Source organism: Primulina eburnea, chromosome 9 (genome assembly GCF_022965805.1).
Source record: "Primulina eburnea isolate SZY01 chromosome 9, ASM2296580v1, whole genome shotgun sequence".
NCBI lineage: Eukaryota > Viridiplantae > Streptophyta > Magnoliopsida > Lamiales > Gesneriaceae > Primulina > Primulina eburnea.
The window spans coordinates 2,916,502-2,939,569 of record NC_133109.1 but is presented as its reverse complement, the minus strand read 5'-3'; the positions used below and the strand labels follow the sequence as shown (position 1 = coordinate 2,939,569).

At 34.6% G+C, this 23,068-nt stretch overlaps 1 protein-coding gene across 1 annotated transcript; it reads right to left on the bottom strand.

Moving 5' to 3' along the window:
* Positions 1–21,016: 21,016 nt before the first annotated feature.
* On the bottom strand, positions 21,017–21,800 carry LOC140841126 (dehydration-responsive element-binding protein 3-like). The gene has a single exon (XM_073208332.1). It carries the CDS (start codon positions 21,715–21,717, stop codon positions 21,076–21,078), a length of 642 nt encoding a protein of 213 aa, XP_073064433.1. The 5' UTR covers positions 21,718–21,800; the 3' UTR covers positions 21,017–21,075.
* Positions 21,801–23,068: the final 1,268 nt, after the last annotated feature.

Below are 23,068 nucleotides of genomic sequence, written 5' to 3'. Positions count from 1 at the left end.
TTTCTTAATCATCTTTGGGAATAATTAGCTCAATTAAATAAACAGGGTCTAATTTTTTTTTAAAATACAAGAGTACGCAACATATGAAATAAATCTTATTTCATTTAGAAGATCAATATCCAGATCTAAGTACAAGTCCTGTACAAAAGTAAATCATAACAGCTATTGTTCATTCACTACATGTCAGGTGATGAAACAGATCTAATTCTGGGTCCGAATCTCCACGCTAAAATATAATCTCTCATCCTCGTCTTGACCCTGATCCTGTCCCATTTGTCATGCACACATACAAACAAGACAACAACTGGATAACTCCGGTGAGAAATACATTCTCAGTATCAATCATGTATACATGCAATCATATAAACAGATATAAAAGCATGAAACAAATATCAATAACATGTATCAACTCTGAAATATGTGTATCGATATAAAGCTGTAAATAAAACTCTGGACTAGTCATTTCAAACTCGACTCATCTCTAATCTAGGGATCCCAGTTGAATAAGAACGCAACGTTCTCCCACCTACTTTCCCCAACCAGATAGTGGTACGTTGTTATTCTCAGACTTTGGCTATCTATATCGAATATCTGCAATAGAAGTCGATCTACTCCTAAGCACATTGATATATTTCCAAAAGTCCAGTGACTTAGCGGTTCAACCAAAGACTACGCATATCTGCCCAAGACTCTAACTCATGCTTTTCTATAAATCAATAGAATAAGCATATCAGTCTCAAACATTGCAACATATCGAGGCAATGACAATTCAGTATGTGATATTGGGAAACTCAAGTTAAATCTTACTCAAGTTGTGCAATCCCGAATCAACATTGATTTATACCTTTCTTTCTGTCACTCTGACTCTGTCGAAGTCTCGGACTCTAATCTGTCAATACTCAATGTCCAGTTGAATCCGATGTCGATAAGAACACGATACTGAAGTCGGATTGAAAATCGGACGAGGGGATTTTGCGTAAATCACAAATATAAAATGTGAAAAGGCGTAAGGATTTCTCCTCTACTTCCTGAAGCTCTTTTCCGTTTCTTTTATTGAAGGAAATGAATGATATACATATATATACCTCCACTTGCATGCTAAAGAAATGTGGCTCATTTTCACACATTTCAGTCGGCGCTCGGGCGATCGAAAAGTATCGCTCGGGCGCGGAACTTGCTGTCCGGATACTTAGCTTATTATCCATTGGCGCTCGGGCGGTTACAAACTACAGCTCGGGTGCCGAACCTTCTGTCCGAGACAAATATTTGTTGAACACTGGCGCTCGGGCGGTCAAAAACTACTGCTCGAGCGCCAAACGTTATGTCCATGGAATGTCCTTGTTGAACATTGGCGCTCGGGCGGTCATTTTCCACCACTCGGGCGCCAATAGTTCTGTCCAAAAATTGCATAATTCATATGCTTTGCCCAATCTGATCTCGGAATGGTCCGTCTATAATCACATCAATTCAAAATCGATAATCTCAACTTAACATGATATAAAATCTCGGGCATTACAACGTTTGTATTCGATCAAAGTCTTTTAGTGAAAATCCTATCTTCGTGATAGAAGGGGTGACATAGGATTTATTATATTCTCCGAACATCCAGAAACAAATCGTGTGTTTTTCATTTCAGTTATTCTATCTTTCAGTCAGTTTATTTCCGCAACTGTTTTTCAGTTAAATTGATTGTTATCGACTGACGAGATACCGAGTGTCAGTTTGTAGAATACATAATCAGTGAGTGTTTATTCAATCCCCCCTTCTAAACACTTATCACCTTTGTAACCAATCCTTTCATCTTGAATCTGAGCATCAGTCTGTTCACTATACTGACTATGCTGGTGCACGAGTTGGTGATTTAGATCCTTAAGTACTTGGATCTTCTCTACCAAAGTATCACGTAACCCGATGAACTCTGCAACAGTCTCTTTGGAGGTCTCAAACTCTTCTTGGGCCTTCCTATTCCTCTCTTCTGCTTCATGCAGATACTGAGCATAACGTTGAACATCACTTCTCAAGTGTTCTGCTCTACGCTGTAACTCATCTTTGTCTAACTCTAAGCAGTAGTTATGCTCCTTGAGTTTCTCTAGCTTCCTCTCTAAGCTCTTAATGTAGCTACTCTGGTCAGCCATATCCTACATCCAAATCATGAGGGTAAAGGTTCAGAAATGATCTTCAAGAATACAAATCGAGTTATAGATAATTACTGGAATGAACAGAATCAGTAAGCCTATAACATTTAGTAGAAGAAAATAGTTCAAAAATTTTCGGTTATAGAATTGCGTGAAAATTTTACTTAAACTCCTTCACATCAAGAACATGAATGGTACCAAATTTGGTGGAAAATTACTAAGCCGTTTGGAAATGAAAATTCCTCAAGGTTTCGAAAAATTGGAAAATTTCACGGACATGATGATATCACTATCCAAACAAAGGATTTTTGGGTTCGTCGGTGGTGCTAGAATAGAAGTTTGGTTCTAGGTTAGGTTCTCCTCGTCTAGAGCTTTCCAACGCATAAAAACACGTCAACTTCCATGTCATTTGCAAGGTCTGCTGCATGCGCTTGCTGGAATTCGCGGTCTACTGCAATTTTGATGCTACTGCAATAAGTTTTCTGCTTTTCCAGCACTGTCTACTGCTTTCCAGCACTGTTAGAACCAGTCTGCTGCATTCCGAATCTACTGACTCAGTCTTCTGCATTCCGATCTACTAGTTCTTGTTTCAGACTACTGGTCTGATACTACTGTTTTTCGATCTACTGGTTATGGTCTGCTGGTTTTTTTTCTACTGTTTTCAGACATATGTACTGACTTCCATCTGTACGTCTATCGTTTCAGTAGTCTATTACAGTATTTTAATTTCAGTAGTCTATTTCAGTCACCTTCAGAACTTATTTTCAGAAGTCTGTTAGAACTTATTATTTCTAGTTCCTCCTCCCCAGATTACGAAACATGGTTTGCTCTGATACCACTTCAATGTCACGCCCCGGGACGGGGGTTGGTTGACACAGGCATTGCTCTCAAATTTACATTCGAAAACAACAAGTCTCAGAAGTATATAATTCAGAAACCAGTTTTTTTATTCATAAATACTGAATAATTCAATGTCTGATACAAACTCAATGCCAAATATTTTACAGCGGAAATGTAAAACCAAATAAAACAACGACTTGACAAATGCAGCGGAATAAACATAAACTAGAACTGATAAACAACGGTCTTCTTCACCAGCCCTAGAATTGAATCTTCTCTTTTTCTTCTAACTTTTCTTCCTCGTTCTTATCTGAGATGGGTTTGGTGGGTGGGTGATATGGTTGTCACTCAGTAAATAGGGGCGAGAATAACTCCCAGTTTTCAAAATCGTTTTCAACGGAAACAGTAATACAGAAAACTCTTATTTTCATAACAGAATTCAGAAATCACATGTTTCAGAACAAAAATCAGAATTAGTAAGCACTGAGCACGTTAGTGAATTTCATTGCTAAACTGATATCAGTCCCCTATATGTTCTCTCCTCTAAGAGGTGAGGCCAGAATTCAGAGATGTTCAGAATATATATTCTTACCATTAGTTCACTAGGGGGTTTCAGTGCTTCAAAAATCAGATAGCAAAAATCGAACATACAAAAACTGTGCTTTAAAACAGAATTATCAAACTGATTTCAAGATATTTATATATAAGACCACTTACAGTAATTTGCTAAAAAGTGTTTCGGTTGAAGTCTGAAAATCTGGTTGCCTCGCTACTGGATTTTACAGCTCGAAAATTGGCACTCTCTTAGCTCTAATTTCAAGTGATAACTCAAGACTTGTGTAACCACAATTTCAGAGATCTGATGGTGATATTTATAAGCCAAATTATGATTGTTAGACTCCCTATTAATGGTCATAATCTGTCATTAACAACCTTTACTCCGTGTTAAATGTTTTAGTTACAAGTCATAAACAGAATCAGTAGCTATCTGTTGAAATCTCGCTACTGAATTCTTTTGCTGTTGGATTCAGTCTGCTGGAAAATATCATATTCTGAAATATTAGTTGTTGCTGGAATTGTTAGCTTCTGCTGAAATTTTCTTTTGCTACTGAATATTGATAGCTGCTGCTGAAAATTCATGTTCTCACACCTAGTTCTAACACTATATATATCTATCTATCTATATATATATATATATATATATATATATATATATATATATATATATATATATATATATATATATTGTTGTGAAAAAGTAAAAATTTACGGTAAAAAGTAAAAATCTCAAACTCTCAAAATTATCAAACTACACACTTTATAATATTTTTCTCTCAACTCAATTGTTATTTCATTCACAAATGAGTGCTCTATTTATAGAGTTTCATATACAAATATTCCAAAATAAATTACCTCATTACATACATCATCACACACTAATTTTCAATATTCAACACCTAATTTTACCTAATTTTCAACATTCAACATTCAACATACATATTTTAATATTATATTTTCAACACTCCCCCTTGTGATGATGATCATAATGATTGTCTTCATTACGTGTTTTTATACTGCCTCGTTAAAAACCTTACTTGGAAAAACCCATTGGGATAAAAACCATAGTAAGGGAAAAAGAGTGCAGTCACGTAAACTCCCCCTGATGTTGACATGAACAGTTCATCACAAATTTCATATATTGCGCATCCCAATATTATATATGTGCTTTCTGAATATTGACGTAGGAAGTGCCTTTGTGAAGAGATCTGATGAGTTTTCACTTGATCGAATGTGACGAACATCAATACATTTATTCTTCTCAAGCTCCTTGGTGAATGCGAAGAACTTAGGAGGAATATGTTTAGTTCTGTCGCTTTTTATGTATCCTTCTTTCATTTGAGCAACACATGCAGCATTATCTTCATATAGTATCACAGGTTTCTCGTCGAATGATAATCCGCATGAGATTTGGATATGTTGGGTCATTGATTTTAACCACACACATTCACGGCTTGCTTCATGTAGTGCAATAATCTCGGCATGATTTGATGAAGTTGTTACTAGTGTTTGTTTCTGTGAACGCCAAGAAATTGCAGTGCCTCCACGAGTAAATACATATCCAGTTTGGGAACGTGCCTTGTGTGGATCAGATAAGTATCCAGCATCAGCATAACCAATTATACTTGGATTAGCATCTTTTGAATACAAAAGTCCCAAGTCTGTCGTTCCTCGTAGATAACGGAATATATGTTTAATTCCATTCCAGTGTCTCTTTGTTGGATATGTGCTAAATCTTGCCAACAGATTCACGGCAAAAGATATATCAGGCCTTGTACAATTTTTAAGGTACATAAGGGCACCGATGGCACTTAGATATGGTACTTCTGGACCAAGAATATCTTCATCATCTTCACATGGACGGAATGGATCCTTTTCTATGTTTAATGATCTAACAACCATTGGAATACTTAAAGGATTTGATTTATCCATATTAAAACGTTTAAGGATCTTTTCTGTATAATTTGTCTGGTGAACAAACATTCCACATTCTTTTTGTTCAATTTGCAAACCCAGACAATACTTGGTTTTTCCAAGATCCTTCATTTCAAATTCTTCCTTCAAGTACGACACAACTTCTTGAATTTCCTTACTCGTTCCAATGATGTTTAAATCGTCAACATATACAGCAATAATTACGCATCCGGATGTTGTTTTCTTAATGAAAACACAAGGGCATATTGAATTATTTACATATCCCTTCTTCATCAAGTGATCACTTAGCCGATTATACCACATTCGGCCGGATTGCTTTAACCCATATAATAATCTTTGTAATTTCACAGAATAACATTATCTGGGTTTTGAACTTTGTGCTTCAGGCATCTTAAATCCTTCAGGGATTTTCATATATATATTACTATCAAGTGATCCATATAAGTAAGCTGTAACAACATCCATAAGATGCATTTCTAAATTTTCAGATACCGCCAAGCTAATCAAATACCGAAACGTAATTGCATCCATCACAGGAGAATACGTTTCTTCATAATCAATTCCAGGCCTTTGAGAAAAACCTTGTGCAACAAGTCGAGCTTTATATCTTACTATTTCATTTTTCTCATTTCGCTTTCGAATAAAAACCCATTTGTATCCAACAGGTTTTACACCTTCAGGTGTAAGGACTATAGGTCCAAAAACATTACGTTTATTTAGCGAATCCAATTCAACCTGGATGGCATCTTTCCATTTTATCCAATCCTGCCGATTTTTACATTCACCAAAAGATTTTGGTTCATGATCTTCGTTATCATTTATGATGTCGATTGCCACATTATAAGAAAATATATCATCAATTTCTTCTATATCTTTTCGGTTCCATATTTTTCCAGTATTAATGTAATTGATAGAGATTTCATGATTCTCGTCAGTTTGTGGTTCTGACAGAACATTTTCATCATCATGTGTTTCTTCAGGAACATCATTCTCTATTTTGTGATCATCATGTGTTTCTTCAGAAACATCATTCTTTATTTTGTGATCATCGTGTTTCTCTATGAATTTTCTTTTACGAGGATTTTTATCCTTGGAACCGACTGGCCTTCCACGCTTCAGGCGTTTAATGACATCATGAGTATCTTCCATTTGTTTCTTTGGAATTTCAATTCGAGCAGGGGCATTTGCAGCATGTATATATGATTTAGTTACCCCTTTTGTGTCTGCAAATGCATCTGGTATTTGATTTGCTATTCTTTGCAAGTGCACAATCTGCTGTACATCCTTTTCACATTGTTTTGTTCTTGGATCCATATGTAACAATGATGATACATACCACGTAATTTCCTTTTCGGTATGTTTCTGTTCTCCCCCTAACATTGGGAAGATTTCCTCATTAAAATGACAATCAGCAAAATGTGCTGTGAACACGTCTCCTGTCTGAGGTTCAAGATATCGAATGATTGATGGACTATCATAACCGATATAAATTCCAACCTTTCTTTGAGGTCCCATTTTCTTTCGTTGCGATGGTGCAATAGGCACATACACCATACATCCAAAAATTCTCAGATGAGAAATGTCTGGTTCTTTACCAAATGCAAGCTGTATTGGGGAGTATTTATGATATGCACTTGGTCTGAGGCGAATTAATGCAGCGGCATGTAAAATTGCATGTCCCCATATAGAAATAGGGAGTTTTGTTTTCATAATCATTGGTCTAGCAATCATTTGCAGACGTTTAATCAATGATTCAGCCAATCCATTCTGTGTATGTACATGAGCAACAGGATGCTCAACAATGATTCCCATAGACATACAATAATCATTGAAAGTCTGGGAAGTAAATTCACCAGCATTATCAAGTCTAATTTTCTTGATTGTATAATCGGGAAATTGATTTCTCAATTTTATTATTTGAGCAAGTAATCTTGCAAATGCAACATTTCGAGTTGATAATAAACATACATGTGACCATCTGCTGGAGGCATCAATCAATACCATAAAGTATCTGAATGGTCCACATGGTGGATGGATTGGTCCACAAATATCACCCTGAATACGTTCAAGAAACATTGGTGATTCAATTTGGATTTTGCCTGGTGATGGTCTTATAATAAGTTTTCCGAGAGAACAAGCTTTACATTGAAACTTATTATTCTGAAAGATCTTCTGGTCTTTCAACGGATGACCATGTGTATTTTCTATAATTCTTCGCATCATTGTTGAACCAGGATGTCCCAATCGATCATGCCAATTGGTTAATATCGAAGAATTATCAACTACCATGTTTGATTCAATGGGACTTATATGTGTATAATGCAATCCAGTAGGGAGCATTGGTAATTTTTCAATCACATATTTCTTTCCTGATTTATATGTGATAAGACACATATATTTCTCATTCCCTTCATTCATTGTTTGAGTATCATACCCATGGGAATATATATCATTAAAACTCAACAAATTTCTTTTCGATTGTGGTGAATATAAAGCATCATTGATCAAAAATTTTGTACCATTAGGTAACAAAAATTGTGCTTTACCACGTCCTTTAATCAAGTCTACAGGACCTGATATTGTATTCACCGTTGTTTTTGTTGGTTTTAGTTCCAAGAAATATCTTTTATCTCGGAGGATAGTGTGCGTTGTACCACTATCGGGTATGCAAACTTCAGTTTTGCTCATTGTATTTTCCATATTTGAACTTCAAAAAAAATATGCAATGAAATAAATTACTGGCAATATATATTTAAATATAACACATATCATAATTATACAATAAAACATTATTCTATGAATACATGAAAAACAAATTATTGTACATTTATATTCTACCACTATATTGTTCATTTTCAGAAAAATCATTTAGAAAATCTGCAGCATCAAAATTGTTCATTTCTATCCCACCAACATGTTGATCATTTCCAGAGAAATCATTCATAAAATCACCAGCATCAAGATGAGTTGAATCACTCAAACGGTCACTGCGTTCAGTGAAGTTGGTCTCCTTTTCTTTCCCCTTTAATGATTCTTTATAAAGTTTACAAAGGTGCTCAGGGGCTCGACAAACTTTGGACCAATGTCCTGGAGTACCACATCTGTAACAAGAACTTTCATATCTTTTTGAGTGATTCTCATTAACACTTGTATTCTCATGATGTCTTTTCTGTGGATGGTTTGGGACGCTCTTTTGAGATGAGTTATAAAAATAACTATCTCTATTATTTTCAAAACCACGGCCTCGACCACGACCACGACCAAATCCACGTCCACGTCCACGTCCACGTCCACGTCCACGACCTCGACCTCGACCTCGACCAAAATCTTGTCTTTGAATTTGATTTTGGTTTCGAGGTTTAAATTCATTTTTATTTACAGCATTTACTTCGGGAAATGCTGTTGATCCAGTGGGTCGGGACTGATGATTTCTCACTAGAAGCTCGTTGTTCTTTTCCGCCACAAGAAGACAGGCGATGAGTTCAGAATATCTGGCAAATCCACGTACTCTATATTGTTGCTGTAGAGTAATATTTGATGCATGAAATGTGGAAAATGTTTTTTCAAGCATCTCAGATTCAGTAATCTCATTGCCACAAAATTTCAATTGCGAGATTATTCTATACATCGCCGAATTGTAATCACTGACTTTTTTAAAGTCTTGGAATCTTAATGTATTCCATTCATCCCGGGCGGTCGGAAGTATAACTTCTCTTATATGTTCAAATCTTTCTTTTAATCCCTTCCACAAAGCCATGGGATTTTTTTCAGTCAGATATTCACATTTCAATCCATCGTCGAGATGTCGACGTAAAAATATTATGGCTCTTGCCTTTTCTTGTGACGTGCATATGCCATTTTCTTTAATGGTCTCGCTTAGACCCAATGACTCAAGATGCATTTCTAGATCTAGAGTCCATGGCATATAATTTTTCCCAGTAATGTCAAGAGCGATGAATTCGAGCTTTGTCAAGTTTGCCATGGTGGTACTAAAAATCACGATGCATTTTATTAGTTAATGAATATTGCAATACAAAGTAATGGATAAACAACAAGTACAAGTATTCGTAAAAATAAAGAAAACACACGAGGAGGATATTCTCCGATAAATACAAGACTCGTGAGTATGATAACTAAAATAATTAAAAATAACCTTGCGAAAGCCATCTTCTTTTTTCTCCGAAAATTTGATGAAGAATAATTTTTAGAGAAGAAGAGAAAGTTGGGGTGATTGAATGAGTTTGAGAGATCATATTTATAGGGCAAAAACTAGCCGTTTTGTTACCGTTTATGACCGTTGGTGAATAAAAGAATAAATGTATGTATTTGTATAATTTTATGGTAATAATATGGTATATATAATATTAGACATGTTTAAATAATTATATATATCATATCATAATATTATAACGACTGTCATAATTTATTTTGTTTAAAAACCTTATAGGCTTTTATACTTGTCGTATCCTTTGCCGGGAGTGTGGGATGTCGTCTTAACATCCTCCCAGGATTTATAACAAGTTTATGAAAAATTTATTTTTATTATTTCTAATAATAACATTATATTGTATATTAAATAAATACACAATAAACAAATAACAGTAAAATAAATATAATTACTTTTGTTACCTTTTTCTTCTGTTTGGAGCTTGGAAAAATATGTAGGACTTTTAGAGCTTCGTGCTGATAACGTGTTGTGAAAAAGTAAAAATTTACGGTAAAAAGTAAAAATCTCAAACTCTCAAAATTATCAAACTACACACTTTATAATATTTTTCTCTCAACTCAATTGTTATTTCATTCACAAATGAGTGCTCTATTTATAGAGTTTCATATACAAATATTCCAAAATAAATTACCTCATTACATACATCATCACACACTAATTTTCAATATTCAACACCTAATTTTACCTAATTTTCAACATTCAACATTCAACATACACATTTTAATATTATATTTTCAACATATATATATATATTAAAGAGATATATCTTTAAAAAATAAAGAGGGATACGGCTGATGCAAGATGGGCCAGGAGGCACAACTATATATTATGACATGCAACACGGCCGTACGTGATGCATATCCATTCGCAATTATTTACTCGTAAACCATAGAAAAAAATTACATATCATCGAAATAAAAAGAAAATCATAATTATAGCAAATGTACAAAGTATACGTACGTGAAAGTTTGATTCATTTTCTCCTTATACGAGACTTGATATTTTAGGTTCTATTTATTTATTGTATATAGAGGATATTTTCATTGTACTATTGAAATTTCACGTGCAAATTATAACTAATACATGCGAAATAACTACCCAAAAACTGTGGAGCCAAGAGTCCCAAACAATATGTGATTCAAGACAAGATTGTTTAATCAATTAATCTTTCGAGATCAAAATGCATAATATATTTGAAAAGCTCATATCGAATCAGATTGAATGAATATTCCCTCAGGTTAGTCTGTTCTGGTAGGGCTCTAAATGAATCGAGCCGGTTCACGAATGTTTCGAGCTGAGTACATAAATATTCGATTTATATTTAAATTTATCGATTTCGATTTTCAAACTTTTTTCGAGGCAGACTCAAGTCAAAATTAATTTATTTAATAGTTCGTGAGACGCTCACGAGACATAAAATTTAATAATTATATATTAAATATATATTTCGAGATTTAGGATGTTTCGAGCTTTCAAATCTTCATTCTCAAAAATTACTATTTGAACAATAGTTCAAATAACTCGAGAATATGTTCAAAGATTTCAACAAATTAACAAACTCGAATATATTTAATTCGATATAAATTCGAGCTTCAAATCGAGATCAAACTCGAATATATTTAATTCGATCTAAATTCGAGCTTTTAAATTTTGTTAGTATTTGACTCGATTTGGTTTATTTAAACCCATATGTTTGAGTAATTTTAATCGGGTATCTGACATGTCAGGTAGGGAAAACACATACCCGATTGTGACCAGACAAAACTGGGTACCCTAAATTATGCGGGCACCCGATTCTGGCTACCAAATAAAATTATATATATATATATATTATAATAATAATAATAATAATTGTATAGTATATAAGCCAGTGATATTAAACAGGAATTTTTTGATTGCATGAATAACGGGCGGGAAAATTATTTTTTTAAAAAAAAGAACAGTAATCAATATATTAGAAAACAGTTACATAAGCTTGTACACAAGGGCTAATAAAACGAGGGAGATTAAACCAATTCCATTAGCACTTGTTGCTTTGAGATTAGTGATAGAGACGATGTCCAGTAAGTCAACTTGTTTCTTGAGTTTTATTAATTCTTATGTGAAAACAATATTTACTTTAATAATATTTTACGATTTTATTCAATTTTCGTATTTACTTTATTTGTATACTAATGCAAGCTACATATATAAAGTCCTTGAATATATAATAGGTATCATTAGGTCTGCCTCTTGACGTAAGATCCTGAAATTCATCAATAAATATATCATATATTCTAAACAAGTTCTTAGTCAAATCAGCTGCCTTAAATAAGGATAAATATCACTTGAATCTGAGACTAGCATATGTGATGTGACATAATGTTTCATTGGTGAAGGTACAGAGATGTTCGTTCATACATATGAGTAATCATTTGATGATATACTGAACAATCCTCCCTCGAACTTTTCAAGTTATCACTTATCGAGTGAAAAATTATGTGGTTATGGTTGTACATCATTTGACATTTGATCCAAGACAACATGGAGGATCTGCGTACTAGAACCGAACTTGAACTCGTTTACCAACTCCATTGAGAGTCATCAAGTGGTGAGGTTGAGTGTAATTTCAAAATGTGTAGGAGCAAATGGATTGTAGTCGATGATTCACCGCTCACCTACGGGTGAAGATATCCTATGTGATCTGATGAGTTAATGGTACAAGGAATCTTTGGCCCGAGTAAGACATGTGGATTTTGTAAAGACATTTCTCAGTTGCATATATCGTGTCACTATTATTACTCAAAGATGCATCACATCGTTATTAAGTTAATTTGCGACTCTAGATATATCAATGATTGCAGATTCGATCGAGATATATGAGTTGAAGAGACCATACTGTACTCTAACCATAACTTAAGGTTCTTGCAAGCACCATCAGTGATACCCAGAGGATCATGTGGTGATGTTATTAGACGCTCTTATCATGATCTGATGGATGCAATCAGATTTGAGTTCTGACGTTCTTGATCAAATGGTTGATGAAAGAATGATGCTAATTAAGGTAAGCATAAATATGAATAAAATTTATTCTAAATCACATGAAGTTTTGAAATCACTGCCAGTTATATCACTAAAACACTGAGACACACAATTATTGGATTCAGTGTTCCCGTTGAGATAGTCAAGTTCAAGGATTTGAATTTGATGACTATAGTTTGATGAAAATCAAACATATGACTTATAAAAGGAGTTTATAATTTGATTACATATAATTGAATATATGAAAGTTAGCTTGATTGTAAATTATATGAGAAGAATTGAACTGTCTGTTTTAGTGAAAAAGTTCACGAAACTGGTAGTTGCCAAAAACGGATCAATGGAAAAATTTGTTTTTCAAAATTTTTAGTTTTCATTATATGAACGGGATTTGTGCCCTCGATACATCGATGCTTTATGAGTTCATGATTATTTATTTAGCAAATTTAGAATCTACTAATCAAATAATAATTTAGTTATATTGACTACTATGTACAAGATTCTAATGGAATATTATAGAGGAGTATAGAACTAGGGATGACAACTTTCCCCACGGGTTTGGGGCCCCGCGGGGAAAACCCGAAACGGGGATGTGGATCCCCGATTTTTTTGGGTTTGGGTACGGGGATGGGGAATTTTTTAAATCCCCGATGTATTTTGGGGCGGGTATGGGATTACTATCCCCATCCCCGAAATCTCCAAACCCGCCCCGAAAATAATATCAATAATAAAATAATAGTATTATTAACATTAATAATATAATAATATTACTATTTTTTAAAATATTAATAATCTTATTATTATTAATATTGATATTAATATTAATATTATCTCTAATAATAATAGATAATAATAACTTTTGGTTTGAGAAAATCTCCGAATTCGTCATCGTCTTGCCAGATTAATATTTTTGAAACGAGGATGGGGACGGGGATGGGAAGTTGATCCCCGAAGTTTCGGGTTTGGGGATTCCCCGAACCCGAAAAAGCGGGGATCGGGGCGGGGATGGGGGTGGGGATGTAATTCGGGGATGGGGATGGTAATGACAAACCCGTCTCCGCCCCAGCCCATTGCCATCCCTATATAGAACTGATCAACTAATTAATAGTTAATTAAGAAATTAAATAATAGTTATTTGATTATATATATATATACCGTCATAACACCGCCGAATTTCTAAAATTCCGGTGATCTAATCTCGACGTGAATTTCGTTTAGATCTCTAGTGCAATCCATACGAAGAATCTAGTCTCTAATCGTATACCTGATTAGATTATCGAAGAAATGAAGAGATCCGTTCATAGAAATTTAAAAACAATACTATATCCACTTAAAACTCGGAATAGTTAAGCCGACGTTATATACACAAAAATTAATTAATTAAACTAAATACCCTATGAATGTTTATTTAAATCATACGATGCTTAATAATGTTTTGAACGTCAAAACAAAATTTTTAAAATTCTGCTGCATCTTGGATGTGAAAAAAATGGTATTCCAATAATTAGATATCTTGAACAGAATATGACGATATTAATCCCGTCGAAACATGCACGAATTCTAGTCTCCAAGGGTATAAATTGAGATATTATCATAAAATGACCTGTGAGTTGAGTATAAAATTTGGAATCAATCCCTCATTTTATCATTGTGCACTTTGATTTCTCTTTTCTCTAATACACACAATTATTTAAACATCGATGATGTATCATTCATTTGTTGGATGTATAATATTTTTATGTTTAATCACATTCAATATGTGAGTAATTGAGAGAAATGGAGAGAGCAGAATTGAATTGATTTATTCCATCTCATACGTACACTATATAGATGTACTACAAGGATAAGAAATACATAAAAGGAGGAACAGAAAGTTGTTGCAACAAATTAATCTAATCTAGTTGATAAGTTAAAACTAAATTTCAAATATGAAAATAACAAACTAATTAAAAACACTCTTATTATCCAACACCCCCCCCCCCCCCCCCCTCTAGTTGGAGTCGGGATAGAAATGTCGAGAACGCCCAACTTGGGAAGTAGCCGGCGAAGCGCATCACCACCGAGAGGTTTGGTAAAGATGTCTGCTAATTGATATCACTAGAACGTAGGTAGACAGGAGCAATAAGACCTGCCTGAATTTTTTCCCGTACAAAATGGCAATCAATCTCAATATGTTTTGTGCGCTCGTGAAATACAAGGTTCTCGGCAATGTGAATTGCAACTTGACTATCACAGTGAACAGAAAATGGTGTTGCATGATGGATGCCCAGATCTGAAAAGATATATGTTAACCATTGTAATTCAGAAGTGAGTGCAGCTAGAGAACGATATTCAGCTTCTACAGAGGAACGAGAAATTGTGGATTGTTTCTTGGTTTTCCAAGAAATGGGGCAAGAACCAAGCATGGTGAAATAACCAGTGGTGGATCGACGAGTAGTTGGACAACCAGCCCAATCAGAATCAGCGTATCCTACCAAAGTAAGAGAACTAGAAGCAGGAAGAAATAAACCCTTACTCACAGTCCCTTTTAGATAACGAAGAATTCGATATGCAGAATCGAGATGACTAGAGTAAGGGCATTGCATGAATTGACTAAGTACATTTACGGCAAATTGAATATCGGGTCGAGTTACAGTGAGGTATAGAAGTCTCCCCACGAGTCGACGATAAACTGTTGGATCAGAAAGAAGAGTGCCATCATTTGATCTCAAACGAAGGTGTTGTTCCATAGGAAAATCAGATGGCCGAGATCCGGTCATTCCATAATCAGATAAGATATCAAGAGTATATTTTCGTTGACATAAAAAAATCCCTTGTTTAGAACGGGACACTTCAATACATAAAAAATACTTAAGATTACTAAGGTCTTTAATGGAGAAATATTGAGCAAGAAAATTCTTGATATCAGAAATTGCATCATCATTGTTTCCAGCGATAATAATGTCATTGACATATACGAGAATGAAAATAGAAATCTGATCACGTATATATGTAAAAAGACTATAATGTGAAATAGATTGATGAAAACCGCGTTCAATAAGAGTGCCTGAGAATTTAGAAAACCATTGACGAGAAGCTTGTTTAAGACCATTTATAGATTTGTTTAATTTGCATATGCGAGTCTCACCCTTATGAGAGAATCCTGGAGGAAGTTTCATATAGACCTCTTCATTGAGATCACCTTGTAGGAATGCATTGTTGACATCAAGTTGGTGTAAAGACCAACTTTTTATTGCAGCAATGGAAAAGAGAAGACGAACAGTGACTAGTTTGGCTACTGGTGCGAAAGTATCGTGATTATCGATACCTTCTACTTGAGTGTAGCCTTTGGCAACTAGACGAGCTTTATATCTTTCAACAGAACAATCTGATCGATATTTTATTTTGTAAACCCATTTACAACCAATAGGTGATTTATTATTCGGAAGTGAACATAAAGACCAAGTATTGTTGGATTCAAGAGCTTGAATTTCTTTGGCCATGGCATCACGCCATTCGACAGATTTCATGGCTTCAGAAAAAGATTTTGGTTCATTGTTTTGAATAAGATTATTGAGAAATACACGATGAGAATGATTCATATGAGTTAAGGAAAAATAATTTGCAAGCGGAAAATCTGTCGAGAGAGAAATATGATTGCAAATGTAATCTTTCAAATGGGTGGGTGGACGTCGGGTTCTATGATGATGATTATTGGTTATAGGAGAAGAATCCGGAGGAAGGGAATTGGTTGAGTTATCAACCGGAGAAGATGTTGGAATGTCCACTGAAGAATCATTGGAGTGATCAACTACATTATGTTGAATTGGATTGCTAGAAGAAATATTAGGAGATGTATTAATCGACTGTATGTTATAATCAAAAAATTCATTATCATCGATTGGGGTGATGGAGATTGAATTTTTTGATGAATGAGAAGGGAGATCATGATACGGGAAAGTTGATTCATGGAATACGACATCGAGAGAAACGTATATTTGACGAGTCTGGAAATCATATATACGATACCCAGTTTGACCATATGGATATCCAACAAAAATTCCAGGCCTGGCCCGCTCATCAAATTTATGGCGAATATTCATATTTTTTGCAAAACATAAACATCCAAAAACACGAAGAAATGAGTATGATGGAACATTCTCAAGTAAGACTTGATGAGGTGATTTATAGTGAAGGACTGGAGTTGGAAGTTTGTTAATGATGAAAGCAGCTATGAGAATACAGTCACCCCAAAAAGAAATAGGCAAGTTTGCTTGAAATCGTAAGGCGCGGGCGACATCAAGTAAATGTCGATGCTTACGTTCGACAATGCCATTTTGTTGGGGGGTTCCAACACAACTACGTTGGTGAATAATACCATTATCATGAAACCAAGTGCGCATTTGGACGGAAAGAAATTCAGAACCATTTTCTGAGTGAATAGTTTGAAGTTGAGGAAGGAAAATTCCCCCATTGCCAGAATTGATGCGAGAAAATTTCTTATTGAATTGACGATTAATTTGATTAAAAAAATGAATCAACATATTAAATGTTTCAGATTTATGTTTTAATAAGTAAATCCAAGTGCATCGTGAATAATCATCAACGATAGTAAGAAAAAAACGAAATCCATTATGAGAAGGTATAGAAAGAGGTCCCCAAATGTCAACATGAATTAATTCAAAACAATGAGAAGAACAAGACGTACTTCGAGGAAAAAGGAGTCGTGACTGTTTAGCACGCGGGCAAACGTCACAAATAAATTCTTTATTGGAAAAAATATTTGGAGAATTCTTAACAATAAAATCAAAACGAGACCTAGATGGATGACCCAGGCGAGAATGCCATAGGTCAAATTTATTACATTGCTTGAAAGAAAATGCAGAATTTAAATTTAAGTCTGCATCTAAATAGAAGAGGCCATTTCAGCACTACCCCGACCAATCATCTTCTTCGTTGCTCGGTCCTGAAATATACATGAAGAAGGAAAAAAATTGCATCACAATTTGTGGACTTGGTTAATTGTGAGATAGAGAGTAAGTTGAATTTAAATGATGGAATGTGAAAAACATTCGTGAGAGTTAGTGATGACGAACAAGTAACAATGCCTATGTGTGTCACAGGTGCTTGAGAACCATCAGGTAATTGAACCGATAAAATGTTATTGACTTTACGATATGAAGAAAAAAAAGAAAGAGATGTACATATATGATTAGAGGCACCCGAATCAATAATCCAACAAGAGGGTAAACAAGTAAGAGCTGTACCTGCCAAGTGGACCGATCAACCTCCAGATTCGTCCTTGGCGAGAAGTGCAAAGGAGTTTGTTGTATTGTTCAGACGTTAATTGGCTAGCAAAAGTAGCGGAAGGCGGCTCTGTCTTCTTCATCTGCATTTCTGCAAATCCGGATGAGGTTGCTGATTTCTTGACTTGCGTATCGGGAAAGCCATGAATCTGATAGCATGTGGCAAGAGTATGACCATGCTTGTTGCAATGCTCACAGAAAGGGCGTTGGCGTTTTCTCAAAAAACGAGAAGGCGGCTTATACGCTTGAAGTGCTGCTGAATCAACATTAGTAGTAGTTCGGATATTAATCTCTTGTTGTTTTTCTTCTTGACGGACCAAATTATAGATGCGTTGAATTGAAGGAAAAGGCTCCATTAGAAGAATCTGGCTGCGAATAGCTGAAAAACGATCATGCAGGCCTTGAAGGAACTCCATGGCACGATCTTGATTTTGTTGATCAAGGATATTTTTAGCATTGCCGCAAATACATGGAGTAATAGAAATAATGGAGCTGAGTTCATCCCACAGAGATTTGAGTTGTGTGAAACAGAGAGAAACAGATATACCATCTTGTCTGAGAGTGGAGATTGATTGTTTCAATTGATAGATCTTAGGAGCATTTGATTGAGAAAAACGATCCTTAAGATCCGTCCAGATTTGAGCTGCAGTTTCAGCATACAAGATACTTGGACGTATTTCTGGTGAAACGGAGTTAAGAATCCAACTCCCAACTAAATCGTTACACCGTTCCTAGTTGGAAAAATCATCCTTTTCTTGTGGCCTTTGAAGAGATCAATCAACAAAGCCAAACTTGTTTTTAGCACGGAGTGCCATTGTTACCGCAGGACTCCATGAACCATAATTGTCTCCGGTCAATAAAAGAGTAACAAGCACTGTTGAAGGGCTATCAGAATGATGAATAGCGTAAAGATCGATTTTGATAAGAGTTGAAGAGTTTGGAGATGTTTCTTTGTCAGCCATATTGAAGAAACAAGTGGAAAGATGTGGAATTAAATAAGGGAATTATATGTGATATAACTAACATGCTCTGATATCATGAGAGAAATGAAGAGAGCAGAATTGAATTCATTTATTCCATCTCATACGTATACTATATAGATGTACTACAAGGATAAGAAATACATAAAAGGAGGAACAGAAAGTTGTTACAACAAATTAATCTAATCTAGTTGATAAGTTAAAACTAAATTTCAAATATGAAAATAACAAACTAAATTAAAAACACTCATATTATCCAACAGTAATATCTTCACATAAATATGTATGGTAGATAAATCGAATTGTTTGTATATAAGGTATTTATTATTTAATATCAAAAAGAGTGGACCCAATTTTTTAATTTTTTTATTAGCCATACCTATACAATAAACGCGCCCCATGCAAGGTGTCCCAATGAACGTACAATAATTTAACTGGTGAAAAGAATAATAGTTTTCGTGTAAAAAATAAACTTTTACATATCATGATTAATTTTTCTAGTGTTATTTAAGCACGCAATTTCTCCAGTGCTTCTACTATACCGGCATTTAATTTCACGGTGGCTCAAAAAAGGAGACAAGAAAAAGAAAGCAAACAAAACAATAATAATTCCACAACGTAAAAGTATCCAAGACAATATGTCATAATCATGATTTTCAAGAAAGGTCTCGTAGTAGTCCAAATGGTTATGTTATCACCTCCTAATTTGATATCAAAATTTCGATACGATATCAATTCGAGTTAAATAAATCGACATTCATTATGAAAATATATAATTTGCACAATAACTAATATATAATGTGATATATCATTGTCACAATTGTTTGGTACTCTTTCATGTCGATGTAATGATGAATTCTCCGCATAGAGACTCAATTGGTTCTTGATTTCCAGAGACATCTTATTCCAAACTTATTCAAAATGGATTTGGATCGCGTTAACACATTGTTTAATGCCAAAGATAGAGACATTAGTTGACTGCACAATAAGCTTCTACAACTATTTTGTATCCGTACTCGTTTAATCTAAGTTGCTATAAAAATATATTGTAAGTTATTATAAACTGTCAATTTTTATCTATATGGAAAGAGATATCATGATTATGTTATTTTTTATATCAAACATTCATCGTAATCTTATCTCACGAGCTAAAACGATGCTTAACAAAGAACGATTAATTCCTATTTTCTCACGTTTGGTTCGATCTGCTCCATACATGCCAAAAAATCAATCTCATCCCATGTAAACAAATCTCCTCCCCCCTTTCTTGGTGAAAAGTGAAAAAGAAAAGCTCAACCTATATTTAATGCCAAGAAAAGCCATAGCAAGTTAGCAACAAGAATGTTGCCGAAGATGCGCGCAATACCATTTCTAGCTCTTTCTTTTTTGAGTGGGTCTCATGTGAGACCGTCTCACGGATCTTAATTTGTGAGATCGGTCAATCCTATGGATATTCACAATAAAAAGTAATATTCTTAGCATAAAAAGTAATATTTTTTCATGGATGACCCAAATAAGAGATCTGTCTCACAAATATGACCCGTGAGACCGTCTCACACAAGTTTTTGCCTTCTTCCTTTCATTTATTATGAGAAAACAGCTAACAAAATTACTTTTGTGATCTTGAATGTACATTTTCGGGGAAAATCGTGAAGTTAAATTAAAAAATATTATTTTAAATCTTATTTTATTTAATGTTAAGCATGTAAAATATATGCCTGATTATATATAATATATAATTATGCACGGAAAAATGGATAAATTAATTTAAAAATCAAGAGATTATTTAGTTAGATGAAGATACGATCATATATATTAATAGAGTTTCATTCAACAAATTTAATTTTTTTTAAGAAATAATATATAATTTGATATTTAGTAAACGATGTACGGTACAATAAATATAATTTGAAATTAAATTAATATGTAAAAAAATATTATTGAGTGTATATTCGATGAATTAAAGCACGCACGTAAAATTATTCAATGAAAGGTAAAAAAAAGTACAAAATAATTTTATGTACAATAAAAGTGATCGAGTAATTAAATTCAAAGTACAAGCATTCAAGCAAAAGGCACACCTAAATCTCAGTTTCTCAAAGCTGCATGGAATTAAGTAAAGCACTCTGTCCATCTTCCATTTGATCGTAGAAATACTCGGAGCAGTACTCATCCAACGCCCACCACGGCCGATGCAGCCAATCCTCCGCCGAGTCAACCACCGATAACTCGTAACTCCCCTCCAAGCTCGGCAGCTCGATTAACTCCCCCAATTCATCAGACCCTTCAGCATTGGCATCCGAAGTAGAACACAACGGGCTGAGCACCTCCATCGCCGCAGCTTTAGCGGCCGCCTCTTGCACATCCATCGGCGATTGTGAAGCTGGTCGAGGAAGAAACTCCCTGATCTCAGGGAAGTTGAGAACCGCCGAATTCCCCTTTATGCTCAACGCCGCAACGTCATGTGCTCTGGCCGCCATTTCCGCCGTTGGGTAAGTTCCGAGCCAAATCCGCGACTTCTTACGCGGCTGCCGGATTTCCGAAACCCATTTCCCCCAGCTTCGCATTCTCACACCCCTGTAAATTGGATGCTTTGTCCCGCTGCTAGTTCCTTCTCTTTTCTTGCATTTCTTTTCATCATTCTCAAAAGGGTTCTTGCTTTTGTTTTTTTCGATTTTGTTTTGAATAGGAGTTGAAGCTCCGGTATATTCAGCAGTGTCGCACGGCGGCTCTGCCATCAGAAAGAGGTGGCTCAGCCTTGCCCGTAAATTTATAGTGTGTGTGGAAGTTGAATATTCTTCTCCCGGGATATATATACATATATATATAGGGGTTGGGGGGGGGGGGGGGGGGGGGGGGGGGGTGGTTTAGTGGAGGATATGAAGAGAATTTAATGCATTTAGTTGATTTATGCAGGAAGGGAAAATCGAGTTGGTTGAGGTTTTTGGTGCAATAATTATTTACACACAAAGAAATATATATACTAGTCACGATATTTTCCCAATTTATTATATAATATAAATTATTAATATTCTATAACATAATATATTAAAATTCTACATATCATATCGTTGATAAGTCAACTCACACCTAGTGAAAAAAAAAATGAAAAAGTTTAAAAAACATACAATTATTTCATAGTTGATAGAAAAAAATCATTAAAAAAGACCATCATGTTCCTCTTTTTTTAAATTTTTTTATGATAAAAAAATTTGTTTAATTCCTTTAGAAATTATTTACTACCTTATATTTGATAATTATAATATAATATATATATAATTATTATGTGTGTTATAAATTATTCTAATTGAAGCCCATCACGTTTAATGAATTGAGAATTTAGTGCTAAGAAACTTGTAACCTTTACCAAAAATAATTGTCCACAAGAATAAACTTGATCACCTTTTTCAAGAATTTGGGAAACTTTGCAGGGAATATTCTTATTTTTATTTTTATATTTCCTGTAAATTAAAATTTCTTAATCCAAATCTTATATACATTTTGTTTGATGCTATTTAATAATATATACCTGAATATGTCGTTTCCACGAGATTCCCGCTAACAAAAAAATTCGGAAAACTTGCTCGCAACTACTCTCCAGGTCTTGTGTCGTTCACTGTGATTTAGTCTGTGGAGATATAAATTTTCATGTAACACGTATTGTTAGATGTATACAAAATAGGAAAATTATAATTTTGGTTATGTGTATTTGTTTTGTTTTGTTTTTGTTGCGATTTTAATATTTTATGTCTTCAAATTTAAGTCTTAGTTCAATATGTTTCAATTTTTGTTGATTTTATTTAATTTTCACGATGAGTGCAGTAGGGACATTACATACAAATATATAGCTTCGTGTCGAGGGCATATCAGGGCATCATCGACGCCACATCAGTATCCTTCAGGAAAATAAGTAGTCCTGAATGATATCTCGGGGGTATATCAGGGCCTCATCGGTGTCATATGGTCGTTGGAAATGCTAAAATTGAAAAAAAAAATAGCGAACTATGGTTGAAATTTGACAATATAGAAGATCAATTATATATATTTAATAGTAAATGTCACGTCCCGAGCTCGGGCCCGCGACTGCGT

Coding starts and splice junctions, on each gene's coding strand:
- LOC140841126 (XM_073208332.1), bottom strand. CDS start 21,717: ATGGCAGAGCCGCCGTGCGACACTGCTGAATATACCGGAGCTTCAACT.